This window comes from Kogia breviceps, chromosome X (assembly GCF_026419965.1).
Source record: "Kogia breviceps isolate mKogBre1 chromosome X, mKogBre1 haplotype 1, whole genome shotgun sequence".
Classification (NCBI taxonomy): domain Eukaryota; kingdom Metazoa; phylum Chordata; class Mammalia; order Artiodactyla; family Physeteridae; genus Kogia; species Kogia breviceps.
Window position 1 is genome coordinate 130,203,394 of NC_081330.1, and position 22,530 is coordinate 130,225,923.

The 22,530-nt window shown below is 44.9% G+C and overlaps 1 protein-coding gene across 8 annotated transcripts in view; it reads right to left on the reverse strand.

The window, feature by feature from the left end:
* Positions 1–22,530, reverse strand: part of STS (steroid sulfatase) — a 165,121-nt gene that overhangs the window by 33,168 nt on the left and 109,423 nt on the right. For all 8 annotated transcript variants that reach the window (XR_010838699.1, XR_010838698.1, XM_067023752.1 and 5 more), the window contains one exon: positions 4,352–4,489. Coding sequence is in view for 6 of the 8 variants with exons in the window: in XM_067023752.1 (XP_066879853.1) it covers positions 4,352–4,489 (138 nt within the window). In the remaining 2 variants the exon portion in view is untranslated. The remainder of the gene's footprint in view (positions 1–4,351; positions 4,490–22,530) is intronic.

The window sequence follows — 22,530 nt, forward strand, 5'->3', positions numbered from 1 at the left end:
TTTACCTTGTTTTCTGAAAAAGAGACTTTGTAGATACGATTACCTCATGGATCATGTGATGGGGAGATTACCCTGGATTATCTCGGGGGGCCCTAAGTGACAGGAGGAGTGCCCTTATTAGAGTGAGGCAGGACGGGATGTGACTAGAGAAGAGAAGGCAATGTGAGGAAGTGTAGATCTTTTGGAGCAGTTCTGATGAAGATTGCAAATCAGGACTGTTCTGGAAGGATGCTCTTTTGATCAATGAGCTCAAATGGTGTGATTCCTCTGTGTTTGCATAAATCACAGGAGTGCATGCAACTTCACAGCTTTAGAAAACAAGGCGTCTTGACACCGAGAAGTCTTTGGTCATTCCCCATAGCTAGAAGGAAGCCGCTCTTTTTTTTTGCTTTTTTTGAGCATCATACCATAACAATGTTTCACTGTGAACTTGATTTCAACTAAACTTGACAAAGGGACAATGCTTCGCAATAGAGTAGTGGCTGAGATATTAATATAGTGTCAGACACCGATGGGACTTCTAGCATTCAAACAAAGCATTTCTAATACATCCAATATGTTTCTTTTTTTTTTTTTTTTTCCGGTACGTGGGCCTCTCACTGTTGTGGCCTCTCCCATTGAGGAGCACAGGCTCCGGACGCGCAGGCTCAGCGGCCATGGCTCACAGGCCCAGCCACTCCGCGGCACGTGGGATCTTCCCGGACCGGGGCACGAACCCGTGTGCCCTGCATCGGCAGGCGGACTCTCAACCACTGCGCCACCAGGGAAGCCCTCCAATATGTTTCTTAAAAAAACAAAAAAACAACAGGGAGCAGCTGTGAGCATGCTTCCCAGATTGTATGAGAACCCAGTTCCAAGGCATCATTCAAACCTCTGACACTCTTTCTTTTTCCTTTTTTTTTTTTTTTTTTTTTTTTTTTTGCGGTACGCAGGCCTCTCACTGTTGTGGCCTCTCCCGTTGTGGAGCACAGGCTCCGGACGTGCAGGCTCAGCGGCCACGGCTCACGGGCCCAGCCGCTCCGCGGCACGTGGGATCCTCCCGGACCAGGGCACGAACCCGCGTCCCCTGCATCGGCAGGCGGACTCTCAACCACTGTGTCACCAGGGAAGCCTGGGATTCTCTTTCTGACTCATCCTGACCATCCACTCACGTCTCTGAAGAGTCAGCCATCAACGCAAAATGCCAATACATCTTCATTTGCTCATCAGGCTTCCTCAGATTCATCAGCTGGTGGTCATTTGGTCATCTGTTCCGAACCAAGGCTCCATCGCACCATATATGTGACTTTCTTAAATACCGTATTACTTGCTAACCACTTCTATTACTGTGATTTATGTACTCGTCTTGGCAGCAGCCACTAAGCAACTTTGGAACCTAACAGACCTTCACCAGGGGAATGAATGGACGGGGAAGCCAGTGCATGAAATGCAGTCTGTGACTCCATCTCGAGAGACACTATCATGTATAAAATAACATAAAAACAACTCTCCGCACACCTCTCCATAACCTCAAGGAAATACGACGAAAGCACCTCATCTTACTCTACAGGAATACATATTTTCACTTCTCGCTCCTCGAAAATAAGACTGAATAGAGGAGGTCTGGCTGAAAGAGTGGGTTAATCCTGTCCCGAGGAGAGACACCTGTTCAGTCATTTCACCCATATGCTGAGTATCGGTTGTGTGTCCTGCACTGGGGAGGGAACGATGACAAGCAAAGGAAGTGGTGTGAACATCCAGCGAGGTTGTCCAGACCCGCACTGAACAGGAATCCTTCCCTCCTGGGTTCCAGGTAACCGAAGGTGTAAACAAAGGTCCCTGCCCCCCGGTGCTCAGAATTTGAAAGGACTCAGATGTGCATGTCCAGGATGTAAATAGAAGCATAAGGTTTCTCAGGCTACGTGTGCTGCCATTGGGACGGCTGACAGACTGCCTTTTCGCCGTACGTTTGGCTCAGGACTGGTGTGATCCAGAGTTACCCCATTCCCGCCGGTTTGCAGAGGAAGCCATTTGCTTCTCTCCTCGTCCCAGCTCTACGGAGGAGGGTACGTGGTTGGGAGAGTGCAAAGAGCTTGAGGTAGAAGGACAAGAGCTCAAGCACACCCTGGCTACCTCCTTCCCAGCCTGGTCTCCTTTGGGAACATTTCTTGGGCCTTGTTGGCCGAGTGAGGCTCTCCCTGCTGTATGCACCACCGGCATCTTGTGCCAAGAATGTCGACACCCTTGTTAAATAGCATGGGCCTCCTTAGGCTTCCTCCCACCACCCCCAACCCAACCATCCACCCAAACAACCAACCACCCAACCAACCAGCCAGTGACCCAACCAACCATCCAACCAGCCACCCAACCGACCACCCAACCATTCACCCACTCAACCAACCATGCACCCACCCACCCACCCAACCAACCAACCAGTCATTTACCCAACCAACCATCCAACCATCTACCCAACCAACCACCCACCTAACCATCCACCCACCCAAGCAACCATCCACCCACCTACCCACCCAGCTGACCACCCACCCACCCAACCACCCACCCAACCAACCAGCCACTTACCCAACCAACCATCCAACCATCTATCCAAACCAACAACCCACCAAACCAACCAGCCATTTACCCAACCAAGCATCCACCCACCTACCCACCCACCCACTCAACCACCCACCCACCCAACCAACCGCCCACCCGACCACCCACCCACCCAACCAACCAGCCATTTACCCGACCAACCATCCACCCATCCACCCACCCACCCACCCAGCCATTTACCCAACCAAACATCCAACCATCCACCCAACCAACCACCCACCCAACCAACCAGCCATTTACCCAACCAACCAACCAACCAACCAGCCACCCACCTACCCATGGGCTCCTTTAGGGCGGGGCCGTATTGTTGCCTCTAACCCAGTGCTAGATACACAGCTCAATCAGGGTTTTGTAAACTAATGGATGAAAGCACGCCATAGATTAGCATTTCATATCTTTGTAGGTAAACTCTGATTTCCTGAGTCCCTGGGAATCTGTGAAACATCCATGTGAGAGAGTAATGAAAGGGCAATAAAGCACCTCATGGCTTTATGGAGCAAAATTCAATGGTCCTGCGCTTTCTTACGTGTCATGCATCTTGCTTTATTCAGCAGCCCCTACTGTCTGGGACACCTTGCTTTGCCTCTTTGCATGGTCACTTCTAATCATCCTCCCCCATGTTACATCCAACCCACACCCACTGCAGATTCGGGTGGTGTCCTAACCCTTAGCACGGATATGTCCTTTGAGGCATCTCACCTAAGTCTTTGTGAAATGGGCCCCATGTTATTATAACCAGGTATCTATGTCTCATATTCGCAGAGTGTATGTTGTACAAGCAACTTGGGGTCAGCAGATGGGTCTTATCTAATCTCCCCAATGACAGGTAGCCTGATCCATCTTGGTGGTGGCTTATCAAATGCTGTGTCAGGAAGGAAGCATCAGTCCACAATGCTGTAGCACATGGAGATAGGCAGGATAATGACCTCCCAAAGATGTCAACATCCGCATCCCCAGACACTGTGACTAGCTTACCTTCCATGACAAAAGGGACTCTGCAGATGTGATTAAGGGTCTAGAAATAGGAAAAGTTACTCTGGATTATGTGGGTGAGCCTGACATAATCACAAGGGTCCTTAAAATTGCAGGTAAGAAAGTCAGAGTAAGTGCAAGAGATGGAATTATGGAAGCAGAGGTCAGAGAGAGAGAGAGAGAGGGGGGAAGGTTTGAAGACACTGCGTTGGTGGCTTTAAAGGAGGAAGAAAGGGTCCATGAGCCAAGGAGAGTGAGCACCTCCAGAAGCTAGAGAAGGCAAGGAAATGGATTCTCCCCTGGAGCCTCCAGAAAGATGCAGTCCTGCTACCATCTTGATTTTAGACCAGTGAGACCCATTTCAAACTTCTGATGTCCAACTATAAGTTAATAGTTTTTTATGGTTGCTGTAACAAATTAACACAAACTTCCAGGCTTCAAGCAATTGTAGTTGTAGAGGTCATGGGGGGAGGGTGTAACGCGTCTTTTTTGAACCAGCTATACATATGGGGCTGAATTTACAGTTAGGGGGAAAACACCCTCATTTTACTGTCCGGACACAGAATGCGTGCTTTTAAGTTCTGGGGGGACCATACCGGAAATGGTCACTTTGGCCGTCTGAGTTTTCATTGCCTGTGACCCAATAAAGCCCTGTACGTTTCAAGTGGCAGAAGAACAGCACCACAGCCCCAAGGTCCAGGAGAAGGTGACGAGGGGGTAAGCTGTGGGGGGCAGGCAGAGTCCAGAGCTGACGCCGTGGCATTTCCCACCTGGATAGATATCTCACCTTTATAGATTCCGTTACTGCCTCCGTGCCCTTCCCCTTGGACAGTCACCTCCTCTACATGTGCTCCTTGGTCCGAGGAGAAGTAGACCAGGGTGTTATTAGCCAGTTTCAACTCATCTAGAACATCCAAGATCTGCCCTGAAGGGGAGAAAACACTCAGTGTTAAAACAGTGGAATCTTTACAAAAGAAAGGGAGGTGATTCGCCCTCATCGACCTGTCTGTTCATTTCTGATGGTGAGAAGGAGATGGTCTTACACACTGAGCTCTCCTGTGCTGACCCCAACAGGGGACGCAGCGTAGTCAGAAGGAGCCACAGCGGCCGGGTTCTTGGCGGAGACAATGAGAAGATGCAGTCTCTGAATTACGTGTCGTCGACAAGCACCATCTGAACGTCTAGGCATCACGGGGTGACCCCGTACGGAGACCTGATCAAGGATTCTAGAAGAATCAGGCTCACAGATCATGAGCCCCTTGGAGGAAGACGCCGGAAGAGAGCAGCCAAGTTGCTGCAATCACCAGCTGGCCTGAGGCTATGAAGGAGGTTACGAGTTTTCCTTATTGACTGGAAAAAACGAAATCAACACTGTTCCTCTTATACAAACAAACATCTCCAAAACTATTTTATGATGAATGACCTTTTTCATACTTACCATAGATACCCAGGTCTAAAATTGTCCATCATGAAAATAAATAGGCCTCACACTTGCCTTTTTCTTCTCCTCACCTTCTTTCCCCATACTTCACACATTGTATACTAACCTCCATATAGCAACCCTTCAAAATAATAATGATACCACGGTCAACAATGAGAGTAACGGGTACCATGTGTTGAACACTCTGCCTGCAAAGGACTTTATTCCGTGTTCTCTTGACTACAGCATACTGAACCCTACGAGTAAAGAGCACTGGCTCCATTGCACAGGTGAGGGCAACAGGGCTCCAAAAAGATACATGACCTGTTCAAAGTCACACCGTTAGGAAGTGAGAGACCCAGAAAGGAAGAGTTAGTGTGACTGCAAAACCCAGACTCTCAAACCCTGCAGAGTTAAGTGGATGAACTCGATGAAAATCACAGAGGAGTAAAAAAAAGACATGAAGGAAAAAAAGTTAGAGTTATATCCTGAAACACCCATGGATGACATGATATGATGGCTGCTGTCTTCTTCAAATTAATCCAGGAAGAAAGGAAGTGAGTACGGAGCATGGATTAATAAAATCAGGCGTGACTTCATTAATTGTTAAATGTGGATCCAGGGCATATGGCAGTTCACTGCACTTTTCTCTCTGCTTCTATGGATGCCTCAAATTTTCCATAGGAATAAACAACACAAAACAAAACAGAAGCCAGCTGAAGATTGAAGAATGTGCTGAAACACGGACTCTGATTAGGAAGCTACCACCTGCTCTCAGATGAGAAGAAAATGATGGTCAGACTAGAGGTATATAATTTACAATTTTCATGGAGATTGCTACATTCACATGCTGCTAATTTAATTTAGTCCATGCATGCTGTTATTGTTTGAGGTATTAAAGGGTCTGACTCGGTTTTTTGATGTTTGACAGCTAAGAGCTTTTAAGTCTCACCTCTGCCTCTTCCACTTGTGTCCAACAAGCTAATAAGAAAGCCTGGGGGCTCCTTCCCCCAGTGCCCATGGAAGGTTCAAACTATGCCAGCTCCTACATCCATGTGGGAACCCACATCCATCCAAGCCCCAGCTCCTACCCACCCTGGAAGCTGAATCTGTCTCCTTTCCCATCTCCCTCAAGCCATCTTCAGACCAGCTTAGGCGCTGTCCTGCTTTCCAGAAAAGGGGTAGAAGGCCGCAGAGACCACCCCCCACGGAGGTGGCAGAGGTGATTTCTGACGTGAAAGCAAGACCCCAGTCACCTGTTACCAGACATATTCTTGCTACTTGATTGCAGTGCCACAGGCTGGAGTACATTCAATCTTTTTCAGTGTTTTAACTCATAGAATAAACATTCCTAGAAGCCACACCATATACATAAATGTCATCCTCAGGACCGAAAATAATATGCACGGGGCCATTTTAGTGATTTGTCACCCACGATAAACCATGGTCAGCCAGACATTTATCGTGCTGTGATTTAGTTCAGCTAAGCAAGCCACGTGTGCACTCGGGCTTGGGGGACTTTGACTCTGACACTAATTTAAGGCTTATCACGAGTTCACAGAGAAAGAAGCAACAAGGCGATGTAACCCCCACTTAACACTTTGAAGGAAAAATGCCCCTTTTGGTGCATACAGTAATTTCTAAATAAAACACCACAGATTAGGCAGAGAGCAGAGGATTCAGGGTTTCGCTTCCTTGTGTTTTAATTGGTGTTTTGCAAAAAGGGCATACAACCACGCACCTCCATTTCAAATGAAATTCACCTCTCATATATTACATAGAAGTATCTTAGCGTGAAGAAAATGCTGTGAAGAAATGCCTTTTTAAAAAATGTGGCTTCCGTGATAACTTCTATGGACACGATATAAATATTTAGAGCACGTTTATTGACAGTTGCCAAAACCTTCGAAGCAAAGCGAGGTGTCCTTCAGCAGGTGAATGAAGAAGCTAACGGTGGTCCCTCCAGACAGTGCGATATTATTCAGTGATACAAAGACATGAGCTATCAAGCCATGAAGAGACATGGAAGAACCTTAAATGCATACGGCTAAGTGGAAGAAGCCCATCTGAAGAGGCTACATACTGCATGATTCAACTCTTTGACATGCTGGGAAAGGCAAAACTAGGCAGACAGTAAGAAGACCAGTGCTTGTCAGAGGTCGGAGGCGGGGGAGGGAAGAAGAGGCAGAGCACCGAGGATTTTTAGGGCAGGGAAGGTATTACGTACGATGCTGTAGACATTACGCGTTTGTCCCAACCCACAGAAGGAGCAATTCCAATGGTGAACCCTAAATGTAAACCATGCATTTTAATTGATAATAATGTAACAATATTGGCTCATCAAAAGCAACATGTGTGCCCCGCTAATACAAGAGATAACATGGCAAACTGTGTGCGGAACAAATGAATATAGGAAAACTCTCTGTACTTTCTACTCTGTTTTTCTATAAACCTAAAACTGCTAAAAAAAAAAAAAAAAAAAAAGTCTACTGGGAATTCCCTGGTGGTCCAGTGGTTAGGAGACTGCACTTTCACTGCTGAGGGCCCGGGTTCGGTCCCTGGTCGGGGAACTAAGATACTGCAAGCCACACAGCACGGCCAAAAAATTAAAAAAAATTTAAAAAGAAGCATTGTTAAAATAAGTACATATTAAAAAATAGTCCACTAATTTTTAAAAGATGCCTTTCAAATGCACTGTTGGCTCCTAGACTTCCTCATCCATGCATTCAACACGTGTTTGCAAAAGCCTAGTAAACACAGGCTAAAGACCAGGGCACGCAGAGGGTCACGGATGGCGTTTATTCCCAAAGCCTCCTGGTGACCCTTGCCTGTGCTCAAGCCAGCTACATCTCCTAGGTACAGATTCCCCTCTAGGCTATTCTCATATCCGGACGAACCTGCAGCTGCATTTACAACACAGATTCCTTTTACTAAAATTTATCTTGCATACTTCCTCATTTTCACACTCCTCCCTAGACATTTCCTGCAAATTCCAATATTTCAAATGACCGTGATACCTGCTACATGATACATGGTATTTTCTTTGTCCCCATCAATTTTTCTGATTCATTGCCCAGAGTGATAACTTTATCCCTTTCATCAAAATCACTGCACACCACTGGGCTGGGATTAATACAAGAGAAGCTAGCTGAGGCCACCATGCATTTACACACAGAAACCCATCAGATTTCTGATTTCCTTTCAGTTCTTTTTCTCCTGCAAGAGGCACCCCTGTACCTCATAACTATTTGGGTCTTACGCCAGAATCTCATTCAGAAAAGCCCGGAGCCCATTAACCATTAAATTTTTCATGAGATTGATCCTATAAAGGTCTAACGTATTTCTCTTCTAAAAACTGTGCCCAGAAATCTCCTGTGGGAACAAATACTGCTGTATTATCCTTGCTTTCAGACCCAGATATTGGAAGTCAGAGGTCCACAAATATTATCTTGCAGAAGGTCCCCCAGGTATAATGATACCAATTTATGTAGGATGATAGTTTTGAATTACCGATGGTGGTCTGCAGGATAGCTTATAAATGAAAGGCTTTATTTCCAAAGCTTTCTCACATTCTTCCCAGGATGAAACAAATATAGGAAACAAGCCATTTCCAGAGCTCTTTGTTATTTAACCAGAGACAGCAAGAGCTAGCACACTGGAAAAGATGAGAACTTGTCAATCTAAAGGAGAAAACTCGGCGCTGTGAAAATCAGGGTCCTTCCTCCTTCAGGAGGGAAGCCTGGGTCCTGGAGAGTTTGTTCGCGCCACTGATTCACACCACGAGCAGGTGCCAAGCCACGCTTTGGAGTCGGGACTGTGGCGCGCCACATGGGAGGGAAGGGTTTCTGGCGCTTGGGCAGAATCCTAGCTCTGATGTGAAAGGGAAGAGTGCTATGCTGTAGCATATTAACTGCTCATGCTCTGGCTTCCGGGGCCTGACAGAAGCCAACCTGGTTTGAGTCCTGGGTCCCTGGTTTGCTCACTGGGGTTCTTTGCCTCTAAGTCAGAAGCGATAACATGTAATAGTAGAAGGTTACCATAAGGGATGAAAGAGAACTGCATCCCAAACTCTTAGCCCAGGACTAGGAGTGCTCAATGCAGCTCGGCTCTTACAATGGAGTTAAAAATCTGAGTCAAGCAATCAGTTTGCCTAAAATCCAAACTACAGTGAGGTCCCATCTCAGAACAGCCATCATCAAAAAGTCTACAAATAACAAATGTTGGAGAGGGTGTGGAGAAAAGGGAGCCCTCCTGTACTGCTGGTGGGAATGCAGATTGGTGCAGCCACTGTGGAGAACAGTATGGAGGTTCCTTCAAAAACTAAAAATGATCCAGCAATCCCGCTTCTGGGCATATAGCTGGAGAAAACTCTAATTCGAAAAGATACATGCACCCCAAGTTTCAGAGCAGTACTATTGACAACAGGCAAGACATGGAAACAACCAAATGTCCATCAACAGGTAGATGGATAAAGAAGATGTGATATCTATATCTATATATCTATATCCATACACACACACAATGGAATATTACTCAGCCATAAAAAAGAAGGAAATAATGCCATTTGCAGCAACATGGATGGACCTAGAGATGGTCATGCTACGTGAAGTCAGAAAGAGAAAGACAAACATCATACGATATTGCTTACATGCGGAATCTAAAAAAATAATACAAATGAATTTATTTACAAAACAGAAACAGACTCACAGACACAGAAAACAAACTAATGGTTACCAAAGGGGAAGAGGTAGGGAGGGGTAAATTAGGAGTTTGAGATTAAAAGATACACACTACTATATATAAAATAGATAAAGAACAAGGACCTACTGTATAGCACAGAGAACTATATTCAATACCTTGGAATAACCTGTAATGGAAAAGAATCTGAAAACGTGTGTGTGTATATATATATACACACACACACACACACACACACACACACACACACACACACATTGTAAATCAACTATACTTCAATAAAAAATTTTAAAAGCTCAGCTTGCCTAATGGAAGCCTTGCTATTTCAGCAGATCTGTCTATTTTCTTCTACAAGGTAGGTTGACTCAGGCAAAACATGGAAGCAAAATGCTGTGATGTCCCTAGTCACCCTTTTGGAAACATCGAGCTCATTAAGGAAAGAAAATATCTCCTGAAGCAGCCACCCACCATGAACAATTAAGGAAGAACGTCCACCTACTAAATGTAATTCCAGGGAATGAAGGAAACCCTAAAAAGTTCCCTTAAAACTACTTTAGCTAAGTCCTTCCTGTGATCAACAGGTGAATGGTGGAAGTCAAATATTCCCATGGAGGCTAGGATTTTAAGATAAATGAGAGTCTCTAATTGCAGCAGTTGGTGGTGGCTATGACTCTCCCTGGGGCATGGGAAATGCTAGGCGTTGCTCCAGAAAGCAAGCTTTACCCTATGTCCTGAGGTTCTCCTGAATCAGTTACTGAGTGGGATAGAGAAATTCTGCCATCATTGGTTGGCCCCGGAAAGGCGATTCTTTGTTTAGCTTATGTGGGATTAGAAGCAAAACCAACATGTCACACATCAGGACATATCTGTCAACAAGCACAGAGATTTATTGTCTCCAGCTGGAAGCAATGTCCATGGAATGTAGGTAAACTCGATCTTGTACTTCTTCCCAAAATAAATGGTCAAGATCTCCAAAACTCCAGCCCTGATCCTCTCCATCACATGGAGCTCAAGGGATCCCACAGACGGGACATTTGAAAGCATATGGGTTACCTATAGTATACAATCAAGTTCGAAAGCTTACACATCAAAGGTAAAAGTAATATATGACCAAAAAAGATTGGACTATTTGTTTGCAATGCATAAGATACAAAAATGATGTGCTGGCTTTGGGGGGATACGTGGGGGAGAGCTGGCGGTGTTTGTTCAGAAGCTTTGCATTTGTTATCTGATTCGAGGGTATTTTTTTCAGACAGTAGCAAGTGAAATATTGTAATACATAAGCAGAAGATGAGGTGTTTTGCCCTACTATACTTGGATCTAATGCAAAGGTTGCACAGAATATAGTCTGAGACTCACTCAGATGCCATCCAGACAGGAGGTCCGAGGAAGCATTGAAAATGAAACTCTTGCAGCTGCTACACGCACTTCATTTCCACACCCTGAGTGATGAGACCAGGGTGGCCTCCACCTCCACTAAAAACCGAGCAAGAGAGACTTCCCTGGTGGCTCAGTGGTTAAGACTCTGCGCTCCCAACGCAGGGGGCTTGGGTTCAATCTCTGGTCAGGGAACTAGATCCCACACACATGCTGCAACATGCATGCTGCAAGAGTTCACATGCCATAACTAAGGAGCCCATGTGCCGCAACTAAGGAACCCACCTGCCACAACTAAGGAGTTGGCGAGGCAGAACTAAGGAGCCTGCCTGTTGCAACTAAGACCCAGTGCAACCAAATAAATAAATACTTTTTAAAAAACAATAACAACATGCAGGAGAGAAGAGGCTCCAACCGTGTCAGGAGCCCTTTCTGGTGCACGCAGGTACACCTGCCACAAGCCTGTGATGCAGGAGTCCTGGAACCTTCCTGTCCGAAGGCCCTCAGTAAAAGGCTAAATCCCTCCCTGGCAGCCACGGTGAAACAGACATCAACACACCCATCGCCACATCCCGTCTGTTTCCTATTCAATCAGATTCACCCACATCCACTGACTTTGGGATCATCGTCTTATCATGTCACTCACTTTCCCATCTCCTAAGTGCATACAGAAGACCTTCATTAGAAACACGTTTAGAAGCTATCCCTGATCATTTTCCAAATAGTGACGGAAAAGTAAGCACATGTGATAGTAAGGGACTGATTAGGCTACTTTATGCATTTTTTTCATTCTTCTGGGTGACCAAAATAATAATCAAGACCTTGTATGCAGAGTATAGGTTCCGTAGCATGTTCTTATTATATATCGGTGTCCTTCGAATTTTGACAAGCTTATTTGTCACCTTGGGAACCATGCTAAAATATTCTTTTTTTTTTTAATGATTTGATCAACATTTGTTTACTGCTTTATTTTTAAAAATTAAAGTATACCTAATTTACAACGTTGTGTTACTTTCAAGTGTACAGCAAGTGACTGAGTTTTATATATATATTATATATATATATTTTAAGATTATTTTCCATTCTAGGTTATTACACCATACTGAGTAGAGTTCCCCCGTCTCTACAGTAGGTCCTTGTTTATCTATTTTATATCTAGTAGCGTGTGTATGTTAATCCCAAACTCCTAATTTATCGCCCCTGCCCCACCTAAAATGAAGATTCTGATTCAGTAAATTTGGGGTGAGGTCTGAGAACCTGAGTTTCTTAAAAGCTCCTAAATGATGCCTATCGAGGAGCATACTTTTAGAAGAGACTTTCCCTGTGATGACATGTTTAAAACCTGCTGACATATAATAAAAGGGGATGGTTGGCCTTTTACAGATTTCAAGAATTACACCAGGAATGACATTTGAGTTGCACACCACTGAACACATAACTTTTATACGTGGGAACTAAACACAGTAAATAGAGAATTAGGATTCTTAGGGTAACTAAGAAACAGAACACTGTAAGACGGAAATGTTGCCTATGTATGGATGACCCTTCCTTGATTTGGCTTCACTTCCTTCTTGGGTTGGTGCCTGTGCGAGTTCATACTGGTTCGAGGAAGCGCATCCCGATGTGGGTGTTGTACCTGGTTGTTACGATAATGCCGTGATTTCGTGCATAAAGCACGTCTCTGACCTCATCGCATCACAGCTGTCATGTGTGACGGACCCTCCTGCTTCCATGGCTCTGCTCAGCTACCTTCTCCACTTAACACTAAATTGTATGTGTTTTTTTTTCCAGGGTGTTGCATTTGCTGGAGAGAATCTGAATAACTACAACTAGTCCTCACTTTCACCAAGCACACCAGTGCTTTCCTGCACGTACGCAAGTGTCACCGTGTCCGTGCAGCGGCGTTGCACGCATGCGTCTGGGGCAAAACCAAAGTCGGGGTGGTGCCTGTGAGTCAGAGGAAGGCTCCGTGGTCCGTGTGTGTGGTCACTGCTTCCCCGGGGTCATAAGCATCACAACGGGCTGGCTGACCCGAGCAGCGGATAATCAGAGCAGCAGGAAATCGTTCGACAGGACAGTGCGAGGAGCGAACACAGGTCTCCCCACTCTTGATGCAGCTGTGCCACTGTATTTGCTGGACTTCACTGTCTTGCAGAAAAGAAAGCTTGCAGCTCCTTTGCTCTCTGGAATGACCACCGGTTGAACTTGTCGTGGGAGGCTATCCGGGCTTTGTGGTGGAGAACGAACGACGCTGCGTGCACGCCCACGGGGCCGTTTCTGTGATCGAAGCCAGTGAAAAGCTCTAGAAAGAGATCGGCCAGAACTTCTCCAGCAGCGAGAGGGATCGCCTCACACCTCCCGCCTGACCTGGGCTGTGAGCACAGAACGTCCAGAGACGACGGACGGTGAACGATCCAGGAAACCAAGCCCTTCAGAGCGCTCTTATTTTATGACGCTCTCCCACACCATCCATACCCATTCTCAGTTTTAGGACTAGATTTTTTTTTTTTTTTTTTTTTTTTTTTGCATTGGATTTGATCATCTATAAAGCTGAAGATACAAAATGGAAAATTATGCTTTCCTTTGCAGAAACCTTGTGCATTAATCACAGATTCAAACCCGGATACACTGACTAACACCCTAGCAAGCTCCTCTCTTATGTTTGGTTCTGAATCCAAGAGACCTCCAGTCCGCCAGCCTGCAGCTCCCCTGAAACGTCCGTCTAGCTCTGGGGTGATGCGTTGACTTTACCCTCTCAAATTTTCCGTTCAGCATAATCCCCTTGAGATTCACCCAGGTTGTGGGTATCACAAGTTCAGTCCTGTTTTCATGCTGGTATGGATGTACCATTGTTTGTTTATAGGTTGTTTCCAGTTCAGGGCTGTTATAGGCAAAAATGCTATAAGCACTTATGTCAAGATTTTTGTCTAAACATATATTTTTGTTTCTCTGGGATAATGGCTCAGGAGTGTAATTGCTGGGTTAATGGTTGATATATGTTTAGAATTTTTTTAAAAAGATACCACACTGTTTTTCAGTTGGACAGGTTCCCTTTCTTTCACCCCAGTTGAACGGACTGCTTCCTCAGCCAATGATGCCTGGGCCAGCCTTGCTCCTGTGCAGAACAGCTCAGCTGTTTTGTACAGAAGCATCCCCAAATGGGGATGAGGTGTCAAAGAATGGAAGACCTACGCTACTGGCATCTATGGTCATTCCTTCTATTTCCAAATAAACAGCAATGCCCTTTCCTTTCTCTTCTTCCCCTTGGCTCCACTGCAAAGCAGCACCAAGCAAAACGCAAATGCCAAGTTGTAAAGACAAAGCAAAATGACTTTTCTCAAAGTCGGCGCTCAAAGCTTCCAAGACTGTCAAAGACACTTATTTCTTGTAGGTTTCCGTCTTCCTAATGCACAGCTTGTTTACTTGCTGAAAATCAGATGCATAAATGCATTTATAAGATGGCTGTTACCGATGAAATCTGGCAGGCAGGCAACGGGGATGTAGACAGAGTTATCTGATGGGCAATTCTACCTTCAAATGACCAACGTTAAAAGTTAAAATGCTGTAATTTTGTCATTTTTGCTCTCTTCTGGCTATTGTCTTACTTCAGAATGAAAAAATACTGTCACAACACTGCTCCTTCTCTAACAATTTTCGATGAACTGGGAACGTGAACGCATTGCCAAAGTCACATTTTGCCAGGAGATCACGGAGCTGAATGACACTGAGGGTTGGTTTTAAAAGTTAAGTCATGGATAAACATGCACATTTTTCTATAAATTAGAGTCGATGGGTGCATCTGCTGGCAGTGACCTTAATAAACGAAATTTTCTGTTAAGTGCAGCAAGCACCCAGCAAACTCCAGAAACGACAGAGTTTTGTTCTGTTTTAGTTTTTTTTGCATCAGTGGTATCTGGGGTGCCCAATGGACAAGGGTCCATTTTGGTTGGAGAAAGAGTTTGTTTAGGGATGTATGCTACTTGATGACCTGGCTTCGCTTTTTCTCTACTGGTTGGGAGCAAATCAAATGACTTATATAGAGTCCTCCGTAAAGAGACTTTCTTTCCCAAATGCTTCCATCCTAAGGTAACTGAAGAGCATCAAGTCACAACTGCCCCCAACCCAGGGCTACGGCCGCCATATTGAGAGATGCAGCCAAGTGGGTCAGCCCAGAAACCACCTGCAAACATACACAGTCACCTCCCTGCAGACTCAGTCCGTGACCCTGAATTCCCGATCCACAGGGTTTCTTGGAGATGCAGCTCCTTCAGCCTGTACGCAGAGAGTCATGTTCCCGTGATCTCAGATGGCAAAGACTATATGGAGAGATGCTATTGATGTAACAGGGAAGAACCTCTGTATTCTATTACAAGTTCATCACTAGAGGGATGGTGCCTATATACCTAACGGCCCATCTCTGGGGACCCTGCGTTCCAGGTCATGAGCACGAAGCTAAAACTACCTGTGCTTAGCTCACAGGAAACATCCTGACCAGGTCCCCCTGTGAAAGGCTGCAAAAGAAGGAAGAAATGAACACGTCCCCTCCAGAGGCTGACCAGCACCAGGAAATGTTTGACTGTACTCCCTCCCCTTTTAGAGTAAAAGAAGCCTGAACTCTAACCTGGGGAAGATGGGTCTTTGGGACACTAGTCCACCACCTTCTCGGTCTGCTGGCTCTCCGAGTAAAGTCGCTACCCCTTGCCCCAGTAACCCGCCTCTCTATTTATCGGTGAGCTGTGCGGTGAGCGGTACGAGCTTGAACTCGGTCACATTTATTCCATTTTCTCATGGCTACACATCAAACCAACAGGATGTCACAAGACTCAAACACGTGAAGCCGGCACCCGCGACATCAAAGGCCATTTGCTCCTCTTTGCCACCAAAAAAGACTAAGAAAGTATAGTTCAAGGAGAGATGGTGAAGTGCAGACACACAGTGAAAGTCGTGTGTGTAGCTGTCATAATCCTAAGGGACATCTATAGAGCTCTTAACACATCCTGGACAGTTTCCAAGATGGCCCAGCAAGAGAGGCAGTGTTGTTTTTCGTTTTTTGCAAAGTTTTTCTTTTTAAATTCTTTTTAATTGAAGTATAGTTGAATTACAATGTTGTGTTGATTACTGGTGTACAGCAAAGTGACTCAGTTATACATATTCATATTCTTTTCCATTATGGTTTATGTGAAGCTTTCCAGATGCACATATATATATATATATATATATATATATATATATATATATATACATATATATACCAGTGTGCAACTGGATAGGCAATGTTAGCACCCCATTTTACAAATCAGGAAATAGAGGTCCAACCAGAGAGGTAACCTGCCCCAGTTTACCCAGGTGTGTAGGAGGTGAGGTGGAACCTCGGCCCTCTGGTCCCAGAGTCTACGCCCTTCCCTGACAGCCCCGCTGCCGTCGAGATGCGGAAGCCACGTCTCACGAGGACATCTGTCCCAGCTAACACTATGTGGGGTGTCACAGCATGGACCTGCATCAAAATTCTGCCTCTGCCACTTGCCAGCTGTGAGAGCTTGCAGGGACAAGCCGGTTCCACCTGTGTGCCTTGGTTTGCACATCTGTAAAATGGGGTAATGCAGCCCCCACCTCGCAGGGCTACACGGGGATTGCTAGGGAGGCACGGCACCTGGAGAGAGTAAGTGGCAGGTGAGAGAAGATGCACACGCTTACTGTTGGAAGCATCAGTATTGCTAGGGAGCCAGGTGGTGGCGGTGTGACAACAGGACGAAGTCAGACAGAGTGAAGTAAGTCAGAAGGAGAAATACAAATACCATATGCTAACACATATATATGGAATCTAAGAAAAAAAAATGTCATGAAGAGATTAGTGGTAGGACTGGAATAAAACACAGACCTACTAGAGCATGGACTTGAGGATATGGGGAGGGGGAAGGGTAAGCTGTGACCATGTGAGAGAGTGGCAGGGACATATATACACTACCAAATGGAAATTAGATAGCTAGTGGGAAGCTGCCGCATAGCACAGGGAGATCACCTCTGTGCTTTGTGACCACCTAGAGGGGTGGGATAGGGAGGGTGGGAGGGAGGGAGACGCAAGAGGGAAGAGATAATGGGAACATATGTATATGTATAACTGATTCACTTTGTTGTAAAGGAGAAACTAACACACTATTGTAAAACAGTGATACTCAAATAAAGATGTTAAAAAAAAAAAAAAAAAAGAAGACGACGCAGTGAAAACTGCAAGGGCCAGCACCAGAGGCAGCGACATGAGACCAAACCTCTCAGTGAACACAGCCAAGAGCAACTCCATCCCTAACAGCCTTTTTAAAAAAAATTTAACTGAATTTTTAAAAAATCGGGGTATAGTGGTTTTACAACGTTGCGTTAGTTTTTACTGTACAGTGGAGTTCCCTGTGCTACACAGTAGGTTCTCATTAGTGATCTGTTTTATACATAGTAGTGTATAGATGTCCATCCCAATCTCCCAATTCACCCCACCCCTGCTTTCCCCCCCTTTGGTGTCTACATGTTTGTTCTCTACCTCTGTGTCTCTATTTCTGCCCTGCAAACCGGTTCATCTGTACCATTTTCCCAGATGCCACAAATATGCGTTAATGTACGATATTTGTTTTTCTCTTTCTGATTTACTTCACTCTGTAGGACAGTCTCTAGGTCCTTCCACATCTCTACAAATGACCCAGTTTCCTTCCTTTTTATGGCTGAGTCATATTCCATTGTACATATGTGCCACATCTTCTTTATCCGTTTGTCTGTCGATGGACCTTTAGGTTGCTTCCATGTCCTGGCTGTTGTAAATAGTGCTGCAGTGAACATTGGGGCGCACGTGTCTTTTTGAATTATGGTTTTCTCTGGGTATATCCTAACAGCCTTTTGAGAACTGTCTTACCTGGAAGAAAGGGCTCAGCTCATGAATTGCCTGCCTTTGTTGAAACCGCAGACTCAGAAACGTGGTTATAAATGTCTTCCAACAATCCCGTATTTTTTTCCATCTTCTAAAAGTAAAAATCGATATAGCGTTCACTCTGTTTTTTGAGGATTCTAGAAACAGGGTGAATGTGCGTCTTAACTCTCTTTGCAAAGGTGACTCATCTAGAAGGAACATGACCAGGTCAGGACCATCAAGGGAAGGCAGAGCAGGATCCCAGGCGTGCACCTTGAGCTTTGGATGCAGGTGGGGTCCGCACACGCGAGGGCAGGTGGGAACATGGCACCTGCCAAACTGCTCCCTCCTCACTGCCCACAAAGACATTTAGGAGGAGAGCAGGGACCTCCCTTTGGGGTATTCGGGGATAGCCTCTCCCCTGCACGATCTGAAGGCTTTGTGTCCCCGGCCAGGTGGGACAGTAACACCAAAGACCAAGAGGTAGTGGAAGGGGTGTGGCTGCCATCTCTGTCTGCCCTAAGGTGCTTGACACCAACCTCCGGGGGTATCAGGACAGGTGTGAGCCGATGCCCATGTCCACTCACAGTGTAGACCTTCCTTGTCAATCGTTCTGTGCTGGTCCCCATGGGAGGAGACCTCCAAACTATAGACACCTGATATACAGTGGCTGTAAGGACTCCACTGTTGTGAAATCCACAGAGACCTGAAGAAAGGGCCTGACCTGATGCCTGCTGCCCAGAGGCAAGGTACAGCATCGGGCCAAAAACACCCGTCTTACTCAAGTTCTGTGAGGTCCCACACCAGCCAGGCGGTTTACCCAACCAAGACCAATACCTATAATAATGGACAAATGACAATTCATGGGGACACACACACATGCGCACACACACACACACACACACACACGCACACACACACACACACACTCCTCTCCACAGATTAAACACCTAACTGTAAAGCATGAGACCATAAACATAATGGGAGGAAATATAAGACAAATGCTATATAATTTGGTGGGTAGAGAAAAAGCCCCTTTTAGCCAGTTATCAATCCCCAAAGTCATGAAAGAAAGGCAGTCAAATCTGACCATGGGAATTCATCACAAAAGACTATAAATAAAGTGAAACTACGAACAAAAAAACCAGGAAAAATATTTGCAACATACAAGTAAACTATTCATGTCCTTAATATGTAAAAAGCACATACAAATCAACAAGAAGAAGACCCACAATCCAACAGAAAAGTGGCCAAAAAATATGAACAGCCGATTCTTAGGAGAGAAAACTACAACCCCGGACTAAAATGTAGTCTCAACTTCACATGCAGCAGAAAGGGGAATTTAAGTAGTGAAAGAGTATCTTTCCACCTGACAAATTTACAAGTAAACATATTGGGTTGGCCAGAAAGTTCGTTCGGGTTTCCGTATGATGTTATGGAAAAACCCCAACGAACTTTCTGGCCAACCCAATACTCTCAGAATCACACTGTTAGAATCATAATTCTAGAGTTGGTAAGATTATGAGGAAATTAGCATTCTCATAGATCCTCAGTGGGTGTCCCACTGTTGCGGGAAAAACAAGGATAAGACATTTTAACTCAGTCGCTACTAAAACTCAATTTTTAAAGACTCTTTGATCCAGCATTTTAACTTTGGGAATTTTTTCTTTAAAAAAATGCTCCAGCAAGTTCCTATAGAGATACAGAGAAGAATACTCATGATAGCATTGCTTGAAACAGAAAAACAAAACTTTGGTGGCAACTCAGATGTCCTTCCCAGGGGATTGATTACGTAAACCATAGTCTAAGAGTGAGGACATGAAGACTGAAATGCTGATATTGAAAACTGCCTAAGTATATAGGTAAGTGGAAAATGAACATTGCAAAACAGTGTACAGAGTTTGTATAAAACACTCTCAATAATAAGGACTGCATCTTAGTCTTCCTATATAGCACTGGCAACACGTAAGACAGGAAAGCTACGGAGTGATCCATGAACGAGGTTGCCTAATAAGGGGGGTGGGGTCACATGGGGCGACCCCTTTCTCTTGCTTGTGTCTGCATTACTTGGTTTTGCATAATATGCATGACTTTGGACATCAGAAAAAGAATTACACCTCGTGAGGAAAACATTCAACTTAAAATACAGATGACACTGACAACAAGTAAAAAACTTTTCTGCTCTTACAAAAGGGTATATGAGATGCAGGTATGGGCTTCCCTGGTGGCGCAGGGATTGAGAGTCCGCCTGCCAATGCGGGGGACACGGGTTCGTGCCCCGGTCTGGGAAGATCCCACGTGCCGCGGAGCGGCTGGTCCCGTGAGCCGTGGCCGCTGCGCCTGCGCGTCCGGAGCCTGTGCTCCGCAACGGGAGAGGCCCACGTACCACACACACACAAAAAAAACCCAAAAAAAAAAAAAAAGAGATGCAGGTAGACAGGGCCCTCAGAACTCTGCTCTTGAATTCTGTGGAGCCCAGAACTCAAGGGTGACCTCGTCCTGATACACGACGGCCCCTGCAGGAATAGAAAACTGCCCCAAAGAAGCGGCACAGAAGAAAGCATGATTCCGGGCTGGTCAGCGATCTTTCACACCCACTGTGTCTGCCAACCCATGGCCCTGTCATTCACAAAGAACTCCTGAAACATACACTTCAGAAATTGTCAATAATGGGATATCTTGGCATAGGTGATATGATTTTCATGTATCATAAATTCATTTCCTTCAAGGCCACAAGGAGCATGAACCTCAATAAACATATATTCCATATTACTCAGGCATCAAAATGAATGAAATAATGCCATTTGCAGCAACATGGCTAGACCTAGAGATGATCATACTAAGGGAAGTAAGTCAGACAGAGAAAGACAAATGCCATATGATATCACTTATATGTGGAACCTAAAATGTGACACAAATGACCTTATCTAGAAAACAGAAACAGACTCACAGACATACAGACTTGTGGTTGCCAAGGGGGAGAGGGGAGGGGAGGGAAGGATTGGGAGGTTGGGATTAGCAGGTGCAAACTATTATATATATATATATATAGGATAGATAATAAGGTCCTACTGTAGAACACAGAACAGGGAACTATATTCAATATCCTATGATAAACCACCATGGAAAAGAATATGAAAAATAATATATATATATATATATATATATGCATAACTGAGTCACTTTGCTGTACAGCAGAAAGTAACACAGCATTGTAAATCAACTATACTTCAATAAAATTTAAAAAATAAACAGGGCTTCCCTGGTGGCGCAGTGGTAGGGAGTCCGCCTGCCGATGCAGGGGACGTGGGTTCGTGCCCCGGTCCGGGAAGATCCCGCATGCCGTGGAGCGGCTGGGCCCGTGAGCCGTGGCCACTGGGCCTGCGTGTCTGGAGCCTGTGCTCCGCAACGGGAGAGGCCACAACAGTGAGAGGCCCACGTACCGCAAACAAACAAACAAACAGAAAGTATATTCCAGTAACAATACCCCATATATTATTTGCAGAAGCCCTGCATTTTGGAAGTTCACAGTAAGCTCTCCCAAACAGTCTAAAAGCACATTTTCTTAATTTTTTTGGTACATGTCCTAAAACTTAGTGTCTATCTTTGTCAATTGAGCATAGTAGTTTCTTTTTTTTATCCTGCCTTTTTATTAAACAGATTTGACAATCGTGGAAAGAGAATGGTATGTAGGTGGGTCTGAATTAGTCACTCCTTTACAACGTACAGATTGTCATCATTTCCTGTTCAATGTTTTCTTCAAGTTTCAGAACCTCATTATTTATCTTGCACTCAGGTAAACAGTGGTCTGTAACGGAAAGGATTTCATTTCTCTCCTGTCTAGAGCTGCTTGAATGAAAAATCTGTTCATTAGGCAGAGGTTTTTGTAATACCAGACCCTGTCAGAAGTCCCAGGGATGATGCTGTCTGCAGGCTCTGTTTCCTGATTATCTTGGTAACCAGGGATTATGGTGATAGCACTGGAGGTCATAGTTTATCTGATTCAGAGCTAAGCTGCCGTCCCAAGCATATAGTTAAGATTTGATAGTCTGGAATAAACTGGTGCATTTCCTTTTTAAAAAATTCAATTGACACTTTGGGGAATTAGCATCTCACGGAAGTTACTGAATTAAGCAAATTTTACAAACTCATACATTTTTTAAGGTGTGTTATTAAGAATGCAGTTGAAGAGAAAATGCAAAAGGATAATTGTAAACACACACATACACACGTACACTTGCTCTCTCTCCCAGACGATTAAAATTTTTTCAAAATTCCAAAAGGGAATTTTCAGTGAAGGAAAGCACCAGTGAGAAAGTAAGATCCAATTTGTTGCTCGAGTTGAGTTTTAATAATTGTGTCATTGATGGCTTGGGATTCAGAAGAAGTGCTGGCTGAATATTTAAAATACACTTTGGAAGCTAAACTCAGAAGTATGGTTAGCAGAGGCGACTTCGTGAAAAATTCAGCTGCTGGAGCTCCTTACCATATCATCCTTGGAGGATAGGGCTTGTGAAAATATACTGACCCCACTTGATAAACAATAACAGTATTTTTCTTGTTTAATTAAAAAAAGGAAGAA